The sequence below is a fragment of the Sturnira hondurensis genome, unplaced genomic scaffold (genome assembly GCF_014824575.4).
Source record: "Sturnira hondurensis isolate 20B ecotype Veracruz unplaced genomic scaffold, ASM1482457v3 Scaffold0000167, whole genome shotgun sequence".
Classification (NCBI taxonomy): domain Eukaryota; kingdom Metazoa; phylum Chordata; class Mammalia; order Chiroptera; family Phyllostomidae; genus Sturnira; species Sturnira hondurensis.
In genome coordinates this window covers 11,445,079-11,463,057 of record NW_028072798.1, presented here as the reverse complement: position 1 = coordinate 11,463,057, position 17,979 = coordinate 11,445,079, and the positions used below count along the sequence as shown (strand labels likewise).

At 60.4% G+C, this 17,979-nt stretch overlaps 1 protein-coding gene across 1 annotated transcript in view; it reads left to right on the top strand.

The window, feature by feature from the left end:
• The window catches only part of WDR27 (WD repeat domain 27), a 63,555-nt gene that overhangs the window by 5,880 nt on the left and 39,696 nt on the right, over positions 1 to 17,979 (top strand). The window contains exons 4-17 of the mRNA XM_037064484.1: positions 3,195 to 3,336; positions 4,803 to 4,927; positions 5,641 to 5,754; positions 6,790 to 6,841; positions 8,084 to 8,154; positions 9,381 to 9,501; positions 10,254 to 10,374; positions 11,281 to 11,384; positions 12,278 to 12,339; positions 12,634 to 12,755; positions 13,137 to 13,219; positions 14,614 to 14,692; positions 15,563 to 15,640; positions 17,485 to 17,582. Of these exons, the coding sequence (XP_036920379.1) occupies positions 3,195 to 3,336; positions 4,803 to 4,927; positions 5,641 to 5,754; positions 6,790 to 6,841; positions 8,084 to 8,154; positions 9,381 to 9,501; positions 10,254 to 10,374; positions 11,281 to 11,384; positions 12,278 to 12,339; positions 12,634 to 12,755; positions 13,137 to 13,219; positions 14,614 to 14,692; positions 15,563 to 15,640; positions 17,485 to 17,582 (1,372 nt within the window). The remainder of the gene's footprint in view (positions 1 to 3,194; positions 3,337 to 4,802; positions 4,928 to 5,640; positions 5,755 to 6,789; positions 6,842 to 8,083; positions 8,155 to 9,380; positions 9,502 to 10,253; positions 10,375 to 11,280; positions 11,385 to 12,277; positions 12,340 to 12,633; positions 12,756 to 13,136; positions 13,220 to 14,613; positions 14,693 to 15,562; positions 15,641 to 17,484; positions 17,583 to 17,979) is intronic.

The window sequence follows — 17,979 nt, the reverse complement described above, 5'->3', positions numbered from 1 at the left end:
CGGGGGGCTCCAGGCACTCTGCGGGGGGGCATGTCTGCTCTCCACATGGCGACCAAGATTTGCCACGGTCTGCATCCCCGCCCACACGTGGGCCTTTTCATTCTAGCCCTCCAGTGCGCACAGTGCTGCTTGCTTGCGATTTCTACTGTCCTGCAGATTAGTGACATTTCACGCTTCCTCCTCCGCGTACTGGCCATTTTCTGTTGGAGTATCTTTCTCCTAGTGATTTGGAGGAGTTCTTTGTGTATTCTGAATATGAGCTTATGGATTAGTTAGCATTTCCTAAAGTTTTGTGTGGGTGGCATCAGATGACATGTACTCTTGTATGGCTTCTTTCAGGCAGAACAATTTTTTGAGACATTTATATTATTGCATGTATCAATAGTTTATTTTTTGTATTACTCACTGAGTAATACAGCGATCCCTCCCCTATCGTGGGAGTTACGTTCCAGAGACCCCCGCAACAGGTGGAAATTTACAAAGTAGTGGCATTTTATTTTATTATTTATATATATTTTAAAGCTTTATAAACCCTTCCCACACTCCTGTAAACCTTTCCCACACTCTTATAAACACTTCATGTGCCCGTAAACACTTTCTACACTCTTAAACCTACGTAATTTCAACAACATACAAAATTCCGTGTGGGCACTCATCAGTGAAGTACAGTACCGCAGAATCCCACGATATAGCAAAAAGTCTGTGATACAGACTTAGATACAGATTTTTAAAGAAACCCACAACAGTGAAGCCGTGATAAGTGAGCCGCGATGTGATGGGGGACGACTCTGTCCCGCTGCACGGATGCACTTCAGCTGGCGGTTGACTTTCTGTCAGAGGACATCGGGGTCACTTTTACTCTTTTGTGGATGAGGGCGCTGCAAGTGTCTGCACATCTTTGGTCCTGGGAACGTCAGCTTGGCCAGGTGGGTGGGTGCACAGGGCTCTTTGAGGCCGGGGCGCCTGTGCCGGCCCGGCGCCTGTGTCGGGGTGGTGCCTGCCTGTCCCACGTCGCCGAGAGCGGCGTGCAGAGTTCTGTGACTGGAGCTTGTCTGCCCCTCCTCCCGCGGCGCTGCTCCGTGGGACTTGAAGCTGTTCTAATGAAGCACGTCGACATTCAGTGTTTCCATGTTCAGTGTTTCCATCTTGGTGACATGTTTTCATAGGTGCTGTGAAGTCGCATTCTTTCTACCTGGTAACAGCCCTTGCTTTGAAACGTTGGCTTCTGTTTTCTTTTTTTTGCCTACTTTTTACCGCTTTTTTTGTGTTTTATTTCTTTTTCTTTTTCTTTTTTTCAGTGTGTGGTTGCCTCTCATGTGTCCCCTACTGGGGGCCTGGCCTGCAACCTGGGCATGTGCCCTGGCTGGGAATCGAACCGGCGAGCCTTTGCTTCACAGGCCTGTGCTCAATCCATTGAGCTACCCCAGCCAGGGCTGTGTTTTATTTTTTTAAGAGCAGTTTTAGGTCAGCTGCGCAATGGAGAGGAGGTCACGGAGAGTTCTCACTACCCTCCCTCCCTCTGGGACGTCAGCTCCCACTCTCCACACTCCTTGCCAGGGGCCCATTGTCACAGTGAGGAGCCCACACTGCCGTGCTGGCGCCGCCCAGAGTCCATGGGCCCCCGCAGGCCACTCTCGGGGGTTTGGGCACGTGCGAGATGCCGTGTGCCCCATCTCAGCACCAGACAGAGTACGTTCACTGCCTGAAACCCTGCTGTGCTCTGCATGGTTGTTCCCCCGAACCCCGAAGCCCCCTAGGTCGCTGCTGGCCTCTCATTGTCTCCGTGGTTTTGCCTCTTCCAGGATGTCACGTAGTTAGAGTCTTCAATATGTCCTCTTTCCAGATGGGCTTTTCTCTTGGAAACACGCATGTCAGGTTCCTCTGTGTCTTTTCAGGGCTTGATCGTTCATTGCTTTTCAGTGCTGAATGGTGCTCCTTTTTCTGGACGTGTATGGTTTCCTCGTCCGTCCAGTGCAGAACACCTTGCTGCTGTTGAGTGCTGGCCTTTCCGAACACACCTGCCGTGAACATCGGTGTTCAGGTCTCTGCAGAAACAGGCTCTCCACTCCTTCGGGCACATGCCAAGGAGTGTAACTGCTTGGCCCCCCCAAGAGTCTGTGCAGGTGCACGAGAAACCGCAGGCGGTCCTCTGACAGGGTCATGCCAGGTGGCATTCCCAGTGGCAGTGGAGGCGGGGTCAGCCGCGCCCATCCTTGCCAGCCTTGCTGTGTCAGGGTTCAGACTCAGATCCTTCCGACAGGTGTGGGGGCGGGACCCTCCACTTCGTGTTCTTCTTCTCTGCTATCTTCTTTCTTCATGGCCTCGGACACTCTCTGGGGCCTGAATGCATGCATGCCAGGTCTGCAGTTTTTCCTGTGACTCTCCCCAGAGCTTGGCACCACGAACAGGCCTGCCGTGAGTGGAGGGGCGCTCTCCCAGGCCCGAGTTGGGTGCAGCCCTCCACTTGGTCCGCTTGCCATCTCTGTCCTGTGCACAGCAAGCCCACAGCGCCCCCTGCGCAGACCCCGTCCGCCGCCCCAACTCCCTCCCATGCCCCTGCTGCACTGCCTCCCTGGGCCGAGCCACCAGTGTCTCAGCCTGTGACATCGACTCTCTTGCTGTCATCCCTCCCTGCTGCGTGTCCACTGGCCCAAGTCTCCATCACTGCCTCTTAGCTGAGGCTGTCACAGCACCTGTCTGGGAGTGGCTTGGCCTCCCCTGTGTCCCCACCGCAGTCTCCCTCTGCACCTGCAGCAGTGTTACGCCTCTGCCACGGACGTCTGGCCACCACTCCCTCTCCCGCGCGTTTTTGGGGAGGGCTCCATGCCAGCTCCACAGAGTCGCCAGGCCACCTGTCCAGCTCCACTGTCCAGCTCCAGTCCACCACAGCGCAGGTGCAGCCCCCCAGAGCCCCCTCCTCCGGCCCGGTCCTCATTACTCTCCGTAGCCGCAGTGTTCACCCACCAGGTCCTCTCCTGGCATGTGCTCAGTTACTAAACAGTGGGCCAGTGGGGCAAAGGGGAGCCGGTCACTTCCCTAGTGCGATCATTTAGCATCGCACGGGCTTTAATGAGTGAACATGTGAAATCGGTACGTTGGGAAAACTTAGTCTATTTAATTTCTTAGCTTTGAGGTTATGCTGCTATGTTCTTTTGTTTGCTGCCTCTAATCTGTGGTTTTTGGTGGATTTTTAGCTTCTGGTCCTCAGAGGACACCGTGACCCAGTCACTGCCGTGGCGTTTGGGAACACAGGGAACCCGCTTCTGGTCTGCTCTGCGTCGCAGGACTGCGTCGTGACGTGGAGGCTGGACGAGTGCAGAGAGCAAGCCCGTCGAGGTCAGTGCAGGCTTAAAACATTTGGAAGACACTTACCCTTAAATGGACTGGGTAACACAAGGGGTTTGTGTCCCCGTTTGACCCCTGTGACCTGGAGGGGAACCCTGTGTGGGGACTGTGCAGGCCATGGACCGTGGCCACGTGAGCAGCCAAGGTCTTACGCTTCGTGGGTTTAACCGTCTGCACTTTTTCCCTTTGAAATCTGTGGTTTCTGCGGGACTGCTGACACGTGGGCGAGCTGAGGTGTTCGCTCTTTCCTTACAGGGATGGGGGGCGCAGCACAGAGCAGGACACAGGCAAGAGGCGGTTGTGCCCTGTGGGTGGTGCAGTGGAGGGCGAGCTCTTGGCAGAGGTGCTGGCAGCCGCGTGGACCGGCCCCCGGGGTGTTGCTGAGCTGGGTGACAGGAGCTCGGGGGAGGTACAGTGTAGGTGGGGGGGTGGGGGCCTGGGCATGAAGAGCGTGGCCCCGCCGTGGAGCCGGGGTGGGTGTGGGGTCAGGGTTCGGTCAGGTGGCCACTAAAGGGCAGCGGGGACCGCGTTGCGGACTGCCATTGGAGTTTGTAGGGTTACTTTAAAACCAAGTAATTTTAGGCAATGGCCCATCCCGTCTACCTCCTTCAGTTGGTAGTGTGGCCACTCTGTTACGAGTGCGTCACCACCAGTACCTGCACACACGCACGCACAGTACATGCACGCACACACGTGAACACATGTACACACACCCTAGAAGACAACACACATGCACACACATTGTGTACACCTGTAGGACACACACAGAAAGACACATATTGTGCACACACACCACACAAACACGCGCATGCAGCACACACACAATATGTGCATGTGCACACACGTGGCACAGCACCCATTCATAGCACACACAGGCACATATATAGTAACACATGTACCACATGTGTCCTGCTGCACAGCACTCACACATGGCATGCATGCATATAGTGACACCTGCATAAGCACACACACGTGTTGCATGCACAAGTGCACGTGCATGTCCAGTGAACCTTGTGTCTGGTATCTGCTCCCCACCTGGGTCTTTGTAAATAGACGGCTCTGGCCAGAAGGGGCGGTGCCCCCAAAGCCTCTCTCTGAGTCTCTGGGGGCCTCACGCGGACGCTGACATGTGGCGGCTGCTCCCAGGAGGGCGGGCGGCAGGAGCCCCAAGCCTGGCCTGGAGCTCTGGAGCGCCCTGGGTCCCTGCTGGGCGGGGGTCAGCACAGACGCGCCTGCACCCCTCTCCAGGGCTGACGGGGAGGGTGCCCTCTGTGATGGGCCCATCTGGGCCGTTCCAACCAACTCCCCACATTTCTGGAAAGATTTTTGTGTTCGCTGTTTTTACTGCTCTCAAAGAGCTGGAGTCCGGGGAAGGCCACTCATCTGCGGGTGGCTACAGAGGTCAGTGACCGCGGCTGCCCCACCTCCGATAACCAACATGATGCCTGCGCCCACAGGGGTGGATCCATGCGGCACTGTCCTGGGTGCCCCGCTGGGAAAGGTGCTGTGTGTGAAGTGCTGTCCAGATGACCGGGTGGCCGCGGTGTGCACCGGCAACCAAGTCCTCCTGCTGGACATCGAGGTGAGAGTCCCCTGGGCGGGTGGGCGGGGCTTCTGGGGCCTTGCTGTGCCAAAGTCTGCTGGAATGGTGTTCTCAGCCACTGTCAGGCAGCAGGACACAGCTTTATGCCCCCGGACTCATGGCCGGCTGGAGGCATGCTGTGGAGACAGGTCACCTGGGGCCTGGAGTCACGCGTCCCGCTCACAGCTGTTTGCCTGCGGAGGGTTTTTGGGCCGTGGCCAGGTGACAGGACACAGGTTGAGGATGTGGGGTGTGACGTGATTCTGGTGCCGCACTGCGGTGGGCTGGGTGGTGCACCTGGGAGCACTTGGGTCTCTGCAGACTGACTGGGAAACGCAGGCTCTCCCAGGGCACGGTTGACATCATGAGTGACGTCACCGGCCAACAGCAGACGAGTCCTCCGGCTCAGGGGCCCCCGAGGCTTGTCCTGCCAAGGCTTGGGGCTGGAGCTCTAAACATCAGGTGTTTCAAGGAAGATGCCAGCTCAGGCTCCGTGGAGGCTGCCCGCTTGGCTTCCCTGTTACGGCCCCTGCCCAGGGCCCCGCACGCTCGTGCGCAGCCATCTGATAGGGGGCCCTAGGTGTGTGTGCACAGAGAGTTGCATCGGGAGGAGGGTGGTGTGCATGGTGTTTGAAGGAAGCTGCCTTGGGTGAGATGCGTGGCGCTGTCCCCTGCAGCCGTGTCAGCGCATCTGCCCCCGCCCCCACAACCAGGCCCGGTCCGTGCTGGCCCAGCTGCGGGGGCACCGGGGCCCTGTGACCGCGGTGGAGTTCTGTCCCTGGCGGCCACATGTTATCATCTCTGTGTCGGAGGACAGGTGCTTCAAGGTAAGGGGGAGCTCGCACACAGGACGGGGCTTGACCAGCTGGGCGGTGGCGCAGTTGTGTGGGGCCTCGCGTTTTGGTTGCTGCCACGTCCTGCGAATGGTTGCCATCCTGACCTTCGGTCTGATGCTTTGGCTGGGGTTGCGGGTGGGCTGCGGGAAGGTGGGGCGGAGCTCCCAGCACGTCCCCACCCCCACAGGCCCTGTGGGCTCCAGTCGGCTCAGGCCCTCCTCCCCCACGCCGGGGCCCTGGGGAGGAAAATGTCAGTTTTTCTGCAACGTGGTTCCGAGGGGCAGAAACCACTTTCCAGGATCAGTTGGGCTCCAGGATCAGAAGAGAATAAATTAGAATTCGAGCTCAGGGCACCATGTGTCGGCTGCTTAGTCAGCGTCATGAGGAGCGTGGTGACAAAGGGCCACTGCGGTTGTGAGAGAAAGAAGAGTGGAGGGGATGTGCCCTGTGGTGGCCCAGTGTGGGGAACGCAGGGTCTAGGCCACCTCGTGGTCCCCTCCAGGCTGTGCTTGGGGCAGCCAGCTGGAGCAGGTCCTGGCCGGGGCTCACGCCCCTACCCCTGCTTCCCCAGCGGCCGTGCTCCGCCCGCCTTCCTGTCCAGAAGCAGCGGAAGTGAGCAGCCTGATGCTGCTGGTTGCCTCCCGGGTGTCATGAGACTCGAAGGAGTGGGTGTGGGAAAGCCCCGAGTGTGCCTGTCACAGAATGGACGGCGTGCGAAGAGGAGGCATGAGGTGTCAAGTGCAGGCCGCGGCTGGCTGCACCCCTCGTCCTCGAGAGGCAGCGAGCTGGGGAGGCTCCCCTGGGCCTTGTCTGGGTCTCCCAACCCCACAGCTTCTTACTTCTGGAAACTCCGTTTTTTTTCTGACATCTCTTGTGTCTGCAGTTTTGTCATATGTAGTCATTACAGTGAGCGCTGCTCTTCTAGAAACCTTTTACGTAGAGTGACTAGTGCCGGAAGTGGTAGCGCACGCTGCAGGGACGGCGGCAGTGTTGCGTCACTCCTGAGAAGCCCGTGTCTGTCCGAAGGTCTGGGACTGCCTCGCGGGATCCTTGCTGTACAGCTCGCCAGTGCTCACAGGTACCTCTCCCGGTGACGCCCCTTCGTGGGCAGCTCTGGGCCACCAGGCTCCCCGGCGCCCGTGGGACTGGAGACAGAAACAGCTGTTTGCCCCAACCTAGAATTCTCTTGTTTTCACGGGCAAGTGTGGGCGTTGCTTGGAGCTTTGCAAGGTGGGAGGTGAGTGGTCGGTGCTGCCCCGGGAACCGGCCCAGCACTGCACTGTGGCAGGGCTGCTGACACTGCCGGGGCCGGGGCGAGGCTGGGGGCGTGAACTGCCTCCGCCGCCCAGGCAGGAAGCACTGGTCTGGCTCCTCATCGTTCCTGGTCACCGCCTGCTCTCCTCACACTGTCCCCCCGTCACGGCTGACGTTGCCCATGGTCCCTCACGGGGCCGGAGGCTGCGAGGGGCACACGTGTGGGTCTCCCCGGGGCGGGCGCCACCGCAGGGGTGGCACAGCTCTTCTGCAGGGCACCCCCCAACACCTTCTGCGACTGGTGTCCCGGCGCCTCCCTCTCTCAGGTGCGTGTTCGTGCCCAGGACCTGGGGCGGCCGTCCTGGGCGGCGATTCGTGAACAGGGCTTTGGGAATGTGCAGGTGCCTGTCACCTGGCGGAGGGACATCCTCCCTAAGGTGGCTGATCTGCGGGAAGCATCCGACACTGTAGCGTCCTGAACACATTGCCAATCGCAGGGACAAAGCACATTTCTTGGAATGAAATTGGAGTTATCTTCCTGAAATTATGTGGAAGTATTTGGCAAGAAAACCATCACAGTCCTGATTTTGATGACATCCACAGTGTTTTAGGGTGTGGGGTGTTTTAAACTATCTGTTTATCTCGACTCTCCTTCCGAGTTCTCGGCAGTTTGGAGTCAGAATGTGTCTGAAGTGAAGGGTGTGTCAGGCGGCTGTTTCAAACAGACGTCCACTCCACCGCTGTCTTCAGCACTGGCCCCACGGTCCCCCGTCACGAGCCTCTCCGGAGCCCCTCTGCGGGGAGTGGAGAGCCTCCGGGACCTGCTCCGCACTCGCCCTGGGCTGTGACACTGTCAGGGGTCGGGGTCAGCTGGGAGTCCCCTGGACCCCGGCCGGCACCCATCCCCCATGCTCGCTGCGACCCCCTTAGGCCTCACCGGGTTCCCCCTCGCTGGGAAGCTGTCACCGGGAATGGTGGGAGCGTGGGTCGGAGTCAGTAGCACGGAGCCCTCCGCTCACACCGTGTAGGCGCCTCGGAACCTGAGCGCCATCTGTTCCCTCCGCAGCCGCCCCTCTCCTGAGCCTCTCCGTGGACGAGCAGAGCCAGCAGCTGGCTGTCGGGTGTGCCGAGGGCCAGGTGAGGGCACAGCCCCCGCCGTCCAGGCCCTGCGGCACTGGCCGGCCCCGCCGGAGCCTCTCCCGCAGCCTCCCAGTCAGCCTCGACTCTCCTGAAGGGTTTGAGGACATGCGGTCTTTTTCAAAACTTAGATTTTTAGGCGAGTGATTTAGGGTCATTTCACAGAGTCTGGGTCCTGTTCTCTTTGTCTGTTGATGGAATTTGGGAAGGGGGTCCCATCAGGAAGACCCTATGCTCCCCCCCCCCGGGACTCCCCTCTATTTCCGCCCAGAACAGTCCCTTCTGACACTCTGGTTACCAAACGGAAGGCGGTTGGTCCCATACCAAGAAGTTCTTGGTGACACCAGCTAGGTGTCCCCGACATGATCGGCCCCCACTTCAGGGCCCATCCTGGGAACCTGTCCCCCAGGTTCCCCCCACTTCTGCCCACGTGTCTGTGAATCAGAGGGTCCCCCAGCCCTCCTTGGCTTTGACTGATCCGCCGGAGAGGCTCACGGGATGCAGGGGAACATGTTCTCACGGTCGCCGGTTTGCTCTATGTGAGCTGCCATGTACCACAGAGACAACGCACCGGGTGGGGCTGGGGTTCCTGCCCAGACTCCTCTGTCCCATGGAGGAGGGTGTGTCAGCCTCACTGAGGGGTGTGCTCGCCAGCCTGGGCCCCATAATTTCGGGATTTCCTAGAGGGTTCACCACACGGGTACCTTTCAATAAATCGGTAGCCTTGGCGACTGAGCCCCAGCTCTGGCCCCTTGCCCTCGCAGGAAGTCTGCAGTGGCTCGGATGTCACCCTGGCAGCCAGCCGTCCCTCAGGTCACTGTGAGCCTCTCAAAAGGCCCCCAGGGTTCTTGGGACTCTGTGCTGGAACCAGACGTAGTGTGTGTGTCCTAGTGTGGGAGGCAGTGTCCCAGCGAGACTCTTAGCGCGAGGTGGGGGGGCTGTTTTCCTCTACGGTGATGTGGGAGGTGGGGCGGATCGAGGTATCCCAGGTCTCAGTGTCACATGTTGGGAGGCAGAGCAGGTCCTTTCAGGCCGAGCTCGGGGAGGCGGGGCCTGGGGACGTCGACACCCGCACTAGAGGAATGCTTTCGCGAGCGTGCTGGGGGTCAGGCCCTGGCCCTGGGCAGAGGCTCAGAGGGCGCCTCGGACCCCTAGGGCCTGGCCTTCTGCCGGGGCTGCTGCTGGCTCACTTGCTCGTGGGCCTTCTCTCCCCGCTGCCGGTCCAGCTCTGTGTCTGCAGTTTGGTGGAAAGCCACTGTTACCGGTGTGTGACGCGCGTCGACCTGAGGAAAAGGGTGGAGAGCTTTTGCGCCAGGACAGTCGGGCCCAGGCCGTGTGGCTGGCCAGGTAATGGGCCGAGACTCTGCCCTGGGCTCTCAGAGCAACCAGTCCAGGGTCCCACATGGTGGGTGGGGCAGGGACGGTGGGGGGGAGGGGGCTGTGTGCCAGAAGGTGGCCGTCACAGCACCAGGGGTTGGAGGTGAGCATTGGCCAGCCACTATGGCTTCTCCGTGCTCAGCACGCTGGTGCGCTTGCTCACCCTGGGCCCCACCATGGCTGGGCCGCCGCCCACCGTGTTCTCTGGGCGCTCACTGTCGGGTGGGCTCACCGGGTGGCCCTTGCTCCCGTGTCTGCCCGCCTGCCTGCAGCCGCTGCTGCCGCTGCTGGCAAGCGTCTGACTTTGCTTTGAGTCCAGCGGATGACCCTTGCAGGTGATCTGGTCCGTTGGTTTTCATTGTACAGCACAAGTATCTTTGCTGACCTTCAAGTTGCTCGTCATTGTTGTTCTCCCAGTTTAGTTGGTGTTTGCAGATGGCTTTAAGCCATTTTTAAAAAATAGGTCAGGAATCACCTTTACTCAATATGTCCATTTTCCCTACTGCTCTGCGTCTCGGCTCTCAGTAGTTCACTGTTTGTGGTGTCGGCACCATTTGTTACCGCTGTGTCCCGCCCACCCTCACGGCCGTACTGCGGGCCGTGCACCTTCACTGTGCTCTCCGTCCTGAGGAAGCTGCTCCTCCCCCGCGGCCCCTGATGTCCTGGTGGGTGGCCCATGTTTCTGGCGACACCTCTTGGGTCACCAGTGCCTCTGCTCCCAGAGGGCAGTGAGCTTCCCTCCGCAGATGCACCGGGGAGCGGGGACGTGGTCGACGCGACGCTTCCCGTGCTGGGCCTGGCGCGCTGTGACCTGGCACGCGTCCGCGGTCCTGACTGGGGCCTGTGAGTATGCCGAGGGCGGGGTCACAGGGAGGGAGCCTCTTGGGTTCGGTTCGTTTTGTGGGGCATGGGGAGTGATAATAACTGCAGCTGTTCTTAGGGTTGCATGTTTTAAGTTTTAAAGCTGGTAAATTCGATTGATCATTTTAAATGTACTTAATAAAAGAGATGGGACTATTTTAATTTCACTCATAAAATCCAGGTGGAGCTTGACCTTGGTAGTCAAGTATCTGTTGCTCTGAGTGTGGCCTCCTCTTGCTCTGTCCGCCATATGCAGAGCCACCTTCAGCGGGCGTGGTGGCACCGAGCCCCTCCCAGGGACCCAGCTGCATGCAGTCCTGCAGAGGCTGTGGCACTGGCCTCTTGTGACCTCAGAAGCAATAAAAAGGTCGCAGATCTGAGTTGAGCTGGGACCAGGTTATGGCGTTTCCAGTTACTTGCGTTCACTGGAGACTAGGTTCCCATGAAATCCCAAATGATGTTATTTTATTTTTTTATTCTTATATCTTTAAAACACTTTATTTATTTTTAAAGAGAGGGGAAGGGAAGGAGGAAGAGAGAAAAACATCCATGTGTGGTTGCCTGTTGTAAGCTCCCTACTGGGGACCTGGCCTCCAACACAGGCATGTGCCCTGCCTGGGAATCGAACTGGCAACCTTTGGGTTTTCAGGCCAGCACTTAACCACTGATCCACACCAGCCGGGGCCCCAAACGGGTTTAGCAGCAGCCTGGTTGTGGGAGTTACAGGTCGCAGGTGACAGGAGCCAGCCACCTTCCACGGCACTTACAGCCCCGTTGGGCCCGCGCGGTGTGCTCTGCGCACGGCGCACTGCGGGGAGGCTCAGAGGCCCCGCAGCACTGAAGCTGCAGTGAGGCTGGTGCGTGTTTCTGTCTCTCTCCTACGAACAGCCCCTCTGCTGAGAACGCCAGCTGCCTGTGGATTGGGAGCTCCACGGGCTCCTTTGTGCTGAACTTGGCGAACTTTGAACTGGAGGCCGCCTTGCGTTATGAGGGTGAGATCCAGGTTCTAACTCCCTTCGGTGCACCTCTCCGGTCCCGTCAGGGTTTTTCTGACTGTTCTGGGGGAGCCGGTTTTAGGGTTAAAAGGCTGTCACTTGGGCGTGAGGGCCAGGTGGGCGTTGTACTCTCAAAAGTCTGCCCCTCTTGGACAGTGCTGGTGTGGTCTGCGGAGGTCCAGGGACGCGAGTCTGGTTCTGCTGGTCCACTGAGCCCTCTCCCCAGGGTCATGGCTGTGTGGGACGGCCCTGGCCCTTGGCGATCATCTGTCTGTCTGTCCCAAGGCTCCTCCCTAGGACGTCAGTGCCTGCTGTGCCCAGACAACTCACAGTTGGTCCAACTGGAGCTGTGCCGGCTGGGTCCACGTACCCTCCTTTCCAGTCCTGCCCCGCCCCCACCATCTGCCCACCCAGCAGGAGGGATCAGGATGCTCCCTCCTCCCTGTCAGCAAGGCCCCCTGTTGGGAAGGCACGTGCCCGGGCCTTCCCTCTGCCCCGCCTCTCCACTGCACCCCCTGCTGGAGTTCCGTGTCCCCCTTCTCCATCAGGCTCTCCAGAGACAGGCCCTGCTGCCTCGGGGCCGTGGGGCTGGGACAAGTCAGATGGGGAGCGTGGCCCAGGCCCACAGCCCCTGCTCACGGGACGTCACTCCTCCCTCGTCTCACTGTTGTGCTTCCCGGGCCTCTGCCAGCCTGGGTCTGGGCCCCGCCTCCTCCTCCCGCTCCTGCCCGCCCCGCTCACCTGTGTGTGTGTGTGTGTGTGTGTGGTGGGGACACTGTTCTGTCCCCGCGGCGGCAGCAGGAGCAGCTGGGTGGACGTGTCACTGGGTGGTCAGCTCCCCTTCTAACCCCCTAAACATTGCTGCTTTGTGTCTCTTGCTGAAAATCAAGATTTTAGGAACCTCAGCATTCACGTTGCTGGATCCTGTGCGGTGACAAGCAGCGATGATAAGGTTAATCCTCCCCACTTAGCCCCTGGGAGTCTGTGGGTGTGTCTGTACGTCCATCCGTCCGTCACGTGAACCGTGCTCATGTCTCCCCATGAGCGACGTGGGCTTGGTGCCGAGGTCTGTGTGAGGAAGGTGTGGAGGGTCTCAGGGCCGTGCAGACCGCCCTGATCGTCCAGCCCTCAAGCCATCGGTGCTGGGCACAGGTTTGCCGCTGACAGAGCTGCGTGCGTGCGTGTGGGGTTGGATCTGAGCCTCCGTGACCAGGTCGCAGCCACCCCCTTGTCCCGCTCCTCGCAGGCCTTCTGCTTACTCGCCCCCATGTTCGGGGGGGCGACCACGCTGTTGGAGGTCGACCTGGCCGCTCTCGTGAGGTCTCAGCGGCAACCCCTCCCGGGAAGGCCTCTCTCGGTGCTGCCCAGGTGGGTCTGTCCCGGGGCTCTGCTCGGGTAGGGGCTGCATGCGGGGCTGCCGGAACTTAGTGCAGTGTGACCTCCCCACTGCACCAGCTTGTTTGGAAGGACTTGCTGCTGTGTCCATCTTGTTCACGCGAGGTGGCTCAGGTTATGTCCGTGTGAAACACTGCCCTGCTCCAGGAGAGGGTGTAGGTGCCGTGCGGCACTGTCACCAAAACGCACATTTGTGTCTTGGAAAGATAGGAGTGAGCTCGGCAGGTGTCCTCCAGGTGTTGCACGCTCATCCCCACATGGACTCGCTGCTGAGCTGTGCTCACGGCGCGTGTGTCCTGGAGACGGCTCCGGCAGGTGCGCCTGCTGCCAGTGCAGTTTCCTGTTTCATTTCAGCTCCTGTGTCTCACCAACCTCTCCTCTGTGTTCCGGGACTGCTGCGGAGAGACGAGCCAAGCCGGGCGGCCACAAACGCGCCGGTCAGTATGGCGCTCTCCGAGATGTGGGAGCACAGACATTTCATGCTCCGTGTCCAGGCGTTGGAGGCGTCGCGTTGGTCTGGGTTCGCGTGTGTCCTGCCCTTTCATGACCTCAGGTCAGGGAAGGTGCTCGATGCGCTTCTCCCAGGCCGGGTGCGCCTCCAGGGGGCTCAGTGACTGTTCAGAGCACCAGGGGCTGTCGTTCCAGGGGCCGGCCCAGCGGTGGCCCATGGTGGCCACTCAGTGACGATTTATCGTGACATTGTTTCTCGTGTTCTTGCCTGAAGAATTTAAAGCGAGTCCTGTTGACGTCACATTGCCTCACAGACTCGGGTGCCTTTCCAGACACATAGACAGTCCTTCCCAGGCACGGCACACAGCCCCAGCTGGCAGCGCCCTGGGCGTCCGGGACCCCGGAACACTCTTCTCGCACACCTGTTCCCACTGTCTGCTCTGAGAGGCGTCGCACAGGCCTGCACGTTGCTCTCTACACGGGAGCACTTGGCAACGTTAACTCATGTTGTAAGATGGTCTTCATTCCAGGAAGCGTCAACACGGACATCTTTATTCCCTCCAGCGGCCCACCCAGAGTCTGGTCCGCCTCGAGAAGCCTCGTACCGACCTGGCCAGGGAACACCAAAGGTGCCCTTCGGCCTTTGTCCTCCCTGCCCCTCACGTCATGCCACACCATACCGTACCATGCCATCTGTGCCAGCACCTCACCTCATACCTTGTCATTGTCATGTCCCTTCAGAGGCCATGTCATCCTGTCACATCCCCCATCACACCTGCCACGTCACCACACACGTGAAGCACCGTGTCACACACACTGCATGGACCCCTTTGCCGCTGGCGTGCTGACCTTCAGAGCGCTCTATGGTGGCCGGCATGCGTGGCAGCCTTTCCGGGGGAGGCGGGTGCAGACCGCTGGCGTGTGGGCGCTGAGCCCTCCTCCGCTGGGGGTGTCGCAGGGGCCGTGGGGCTGGTGTGAGGAAGGCTCTCGGCCTCGTGTGTGTGTGGAGCGGTGCCAACGCCCCCAAGGCCTGGAACCTGCGGGCTTCTGTTTGGAGAAGACACCGCCCCCACCTGGGCTGGCCGTCGCCTTCTCCGGACATCGGCCCACGGGTTTCTCGGGAAGGTGCCACCGCTGTGCTCGTTTCCAGCTGCCCCCTCGTGGGCCGGTGCGGGCCACGCCCACGTCCACGTGGTCTCTGCTGGGGATGTTGTTCAGGCACCAGGTTTGAAACGACCGAATTCCTTTGTTTTAGTTTTTAAAGCAGAGCTGTTTTTAGAATTATTCTCCATGGCGCCGTCATCCACTCTCCCAGGTTATTTTATGATACAGGACGGAGCATGCCTACCGAATACCAAGTGTCCAACCCATGTCCCCACAGCTGCTCGAGGTGCCGTGCGGGACCAGCCCCTGGTGCTCCACAGCTCCGTCCGGTCCTCGGGCTACACAGCCGCCCCGCAGTGAGTGTCCCTCGGGCTGTGCGCGCGTGGGACACGTGCCCCTGTGGCTGTCGGGGCTCAAACGCCCGGGTGTGCCCTGCGGGTGCCCCCCCTGGGACAGGAGGCCGGCACAGGCAGCAGGTGGAGGGGGGCCCGGCGGGGGGTCCCAGCCTCACAGTGGCAGCAGCTGCCTAGGAAGCGTTTACCGGGAGGGTCCCAGGTCCCAGCCTGCCGTCGGCCCTCCGGCCGTGACCTCGCAAGGAGCATGTCACTCCCGACCACAGTCCCGCTCTGTTGCTCTGTTACCCGGCCGTGGAGCCCCTGCAGGGCCTCCTGCTGCAAGATGCAACACACTGCCTCCCCGCTGCTACTGCAGACTCGAGTCTGTGTCTGCTCCCCACGTGTTGCCGGGAAGCCGGGGGGTCACGCAGTCGGGGGCAGGTTGGGAGCTGGGCAGGCTCCCCAGGGCTCCCCGCTGCCGACAGTCCCCACTGACCTCATGCCTTCCATGCACCTCCAAGTGTCCCTGGCCTCCCTGTCACCCCTCCTGCCCCGGACGCACCCCGGAGGCCATGGGGTGGGGCTAGCACAGAGCCCTGGCCCCCCTTCCCCATCCCCCCAGCTTTGCTCCTGCTCTGTGGCTGGACCACTGGCTGTGTGGCCAGCATTTCGTGTGTGGGTGAACAGCACAAGGTTTACCCTCCAGGGTTTCCAGACCCCAGTCCCCTTCCCTTCCCTTCCCAGCCCGACCTGACCAGTGTCAGTGAGTGACCGGAAACGGGTTTGTCATGGACGTGGGGCGCCAGTGGCGTTTTTGCACGTATGTGCTTTTCCCTGGATCTTCTAAGAAGCTCCGAGCTTGTCAGAGCCTGACATGCAGTTTTCCCACAGTGCCGCTGCGTTCTCACGGAAGACTGCTGTCAAGGGCGACCGGGACAGGTCTTCAGGGCACAGGACCACGCACAGGCGGTACGGAACCCCATGGCCCCCCCGTGCAGGCCCAGGTGACTTGACATAGTCCACCGAGCTGTTTTGGACAGTGGGGGCCTTATGTACATACTCATGCTTACACGGACACACGTGCACACCCACACATGTGTGAAGACCCTTCAGTCAAATTTAATTCTGTCGTATTTGTCATGCTCAGACATGCCGCTGCGTTACCTGCCCCCAGCAGCTTTGGGACACTGAACTTTTGTTACAGTCGGCCTTTAGGATGCTCTGCAGAGGACGCTTGTCCATGGTGGGGTCCTTAGGGGGCCACTGGATGGGGGTGCCGGCGTCGGGGGCGGCCCAGACCTGGTCTCGAGGGGCCAGCGACATGCTCACGGATGCTGGCACGCCCTTCTGCCCTCAGCCCTGCCCGGGCGCGACCGGCTCCGGCTCCACGCCCGACCCCGACAGGGCCAGCCCAGCAGTCCCAGCCATTGGGTGGATAGCAGGTTGTGCGTGGGGGGACTTCACCCCACATCAGGTGGGCGAGGTCTGGGCTGCAGGATCTGAAAGGTCACTCACCCCGGCCTTCGTCGGTCGGCCGGCCCCCGGAGCCCCGTTCTGCCTGCAGGTGTGAGCAGGCACCAGTGCCGCCCCGCCCCCCAGCTGTGCTCCTCGGGGGTCGTGGCCGTCAGGCTGCCCCCTGGAGCGTGGGCCCTGCTCTGAGACACAGCCCCATGGCCAGGCCCCAGCTGCTCTCCTGGAGACTGGGGTACAGGGCCTGGCCCTCCAGACCCAGCCACCCCGGGTGACATGGTGACTCTTGGGGGCCTTTTGTAGAGAGGGTGCAGGCATCTGGACACCTGAGCGTGAGGCTGGAGGGATGGCCCTGTGTGCTGTAAGGCAGGTGTGTGGACACGTGTGGGGATGCATATGGGAATGTGTTCCTGAATAAGTGTGGATATGTGTGCAGTTATGCATGTGGACACGTGTGGGCAGGCACAGGCGTGTGTGGATACTTGTTTGAACAAGTGCGAGCACAGGTGTGAACGCATGTGGGCGGGGTGCACGTGACTGACACATGTGGATACACATGCATGTATACATGTAGATAGGCACACAGATGTGGTTGGACAAGTGCAGGCATGTGCGTGGGTCTGCGTGTGGGTGTGTGTATAAATGTGTAGATAAGCGTGTGACACATGTGGGTGAGTACGTGTGCTTCCTGACCGCAGCTGCCCTTCCTCTGGCTTCCTGCTGTGCTCTGACCATCACCGTGTTTCTGGGACCCGTGGTGGCACCATGTGATCATGTGGTCTGCAGTCTGTGTGTGGGTCTGGGGCCCAGAGTGGGGAGGGCGTGCGAGGCCCCCCCAGCCCGCTGCCCTGGCCTGGCCTGGCCGCCGCCCCGAGGCTGCCCAGCAGGCTCCTGCCCTGAGTAGCGGGCAGGGAGACTGTGTGGAGAGGCTGCAGGGCCTGCTGCCCTTGCTCCCAACCCTGGGAGTGCGGTGACGTTCAGGGGCAGGGGCCGTTTGCTCCTCTGTGTGTGGTCCATGTCACGTGGCCCCTGGGCAGGGTCTGAGCTGGGCAGTGAGACGCTTCCCCTGGGGACCCCCCTAGCTCTCAGGTCTCCGGGTTGGTTGGTGGTGAATACGATACATTCTGGATAATTTGTGCTGAAAGCACCAGCATCTGGGGCACTGGGAGACCCAAGACTACTTTAAAGAGCTGTCCCATCACTTTGAGAGCGACTGTGTGCGGGCGTTCGCGTGTGACGGAGTGAAACCAGGCAGAGGTGGGGAAACCCTACCATGTTGATTTTGTTTCCCACCTGACCTTGGACCCTCTCTTGGCCTCTGTGTTCGCTTATCTTCCTTCAAGCGAGGAGTACCCTTCGGAGAAGTCCGTGCCGACCGCACTCCGCAGGCAGCTTGCTGTCCCCCAGGGCCCGGCCGCCGTGTGCTGCATTCAGTTCTCAGGTACTGAGAACACACTCAGGTATCCAGGGAGGCTCCGCTGCAACTGGGCTTCACCGACTCCCGGTGGCCTGAGGCTGTGCAGCAGGGCCTGTGCCTCGATGGACTAGGTGGGGGTCTGAACTCTCTCCCCACCCCCTGAGTTAGTGGGGCTGGGGCAGAGCCAGGCCTGCCCCGGGGGCTCAGGTGCAGGCTCCCAGGTCTGTACCCCTCGTCCCTGCGTCCACTCTCCTCACCTGGCATGTGGGCAGGCCTGGCAGGACAGCCTGGCAGGATGGCTCCCGGGGAGGAAGGGCCGGCTGAACAGACAGCACCCCACCCTGGACACCGGTCACCAGGTCCCAGGGTGGGCGAAGGAGAGCACGTAGGAGATGACGCCGCTGTCCCATCTGCACTGCTG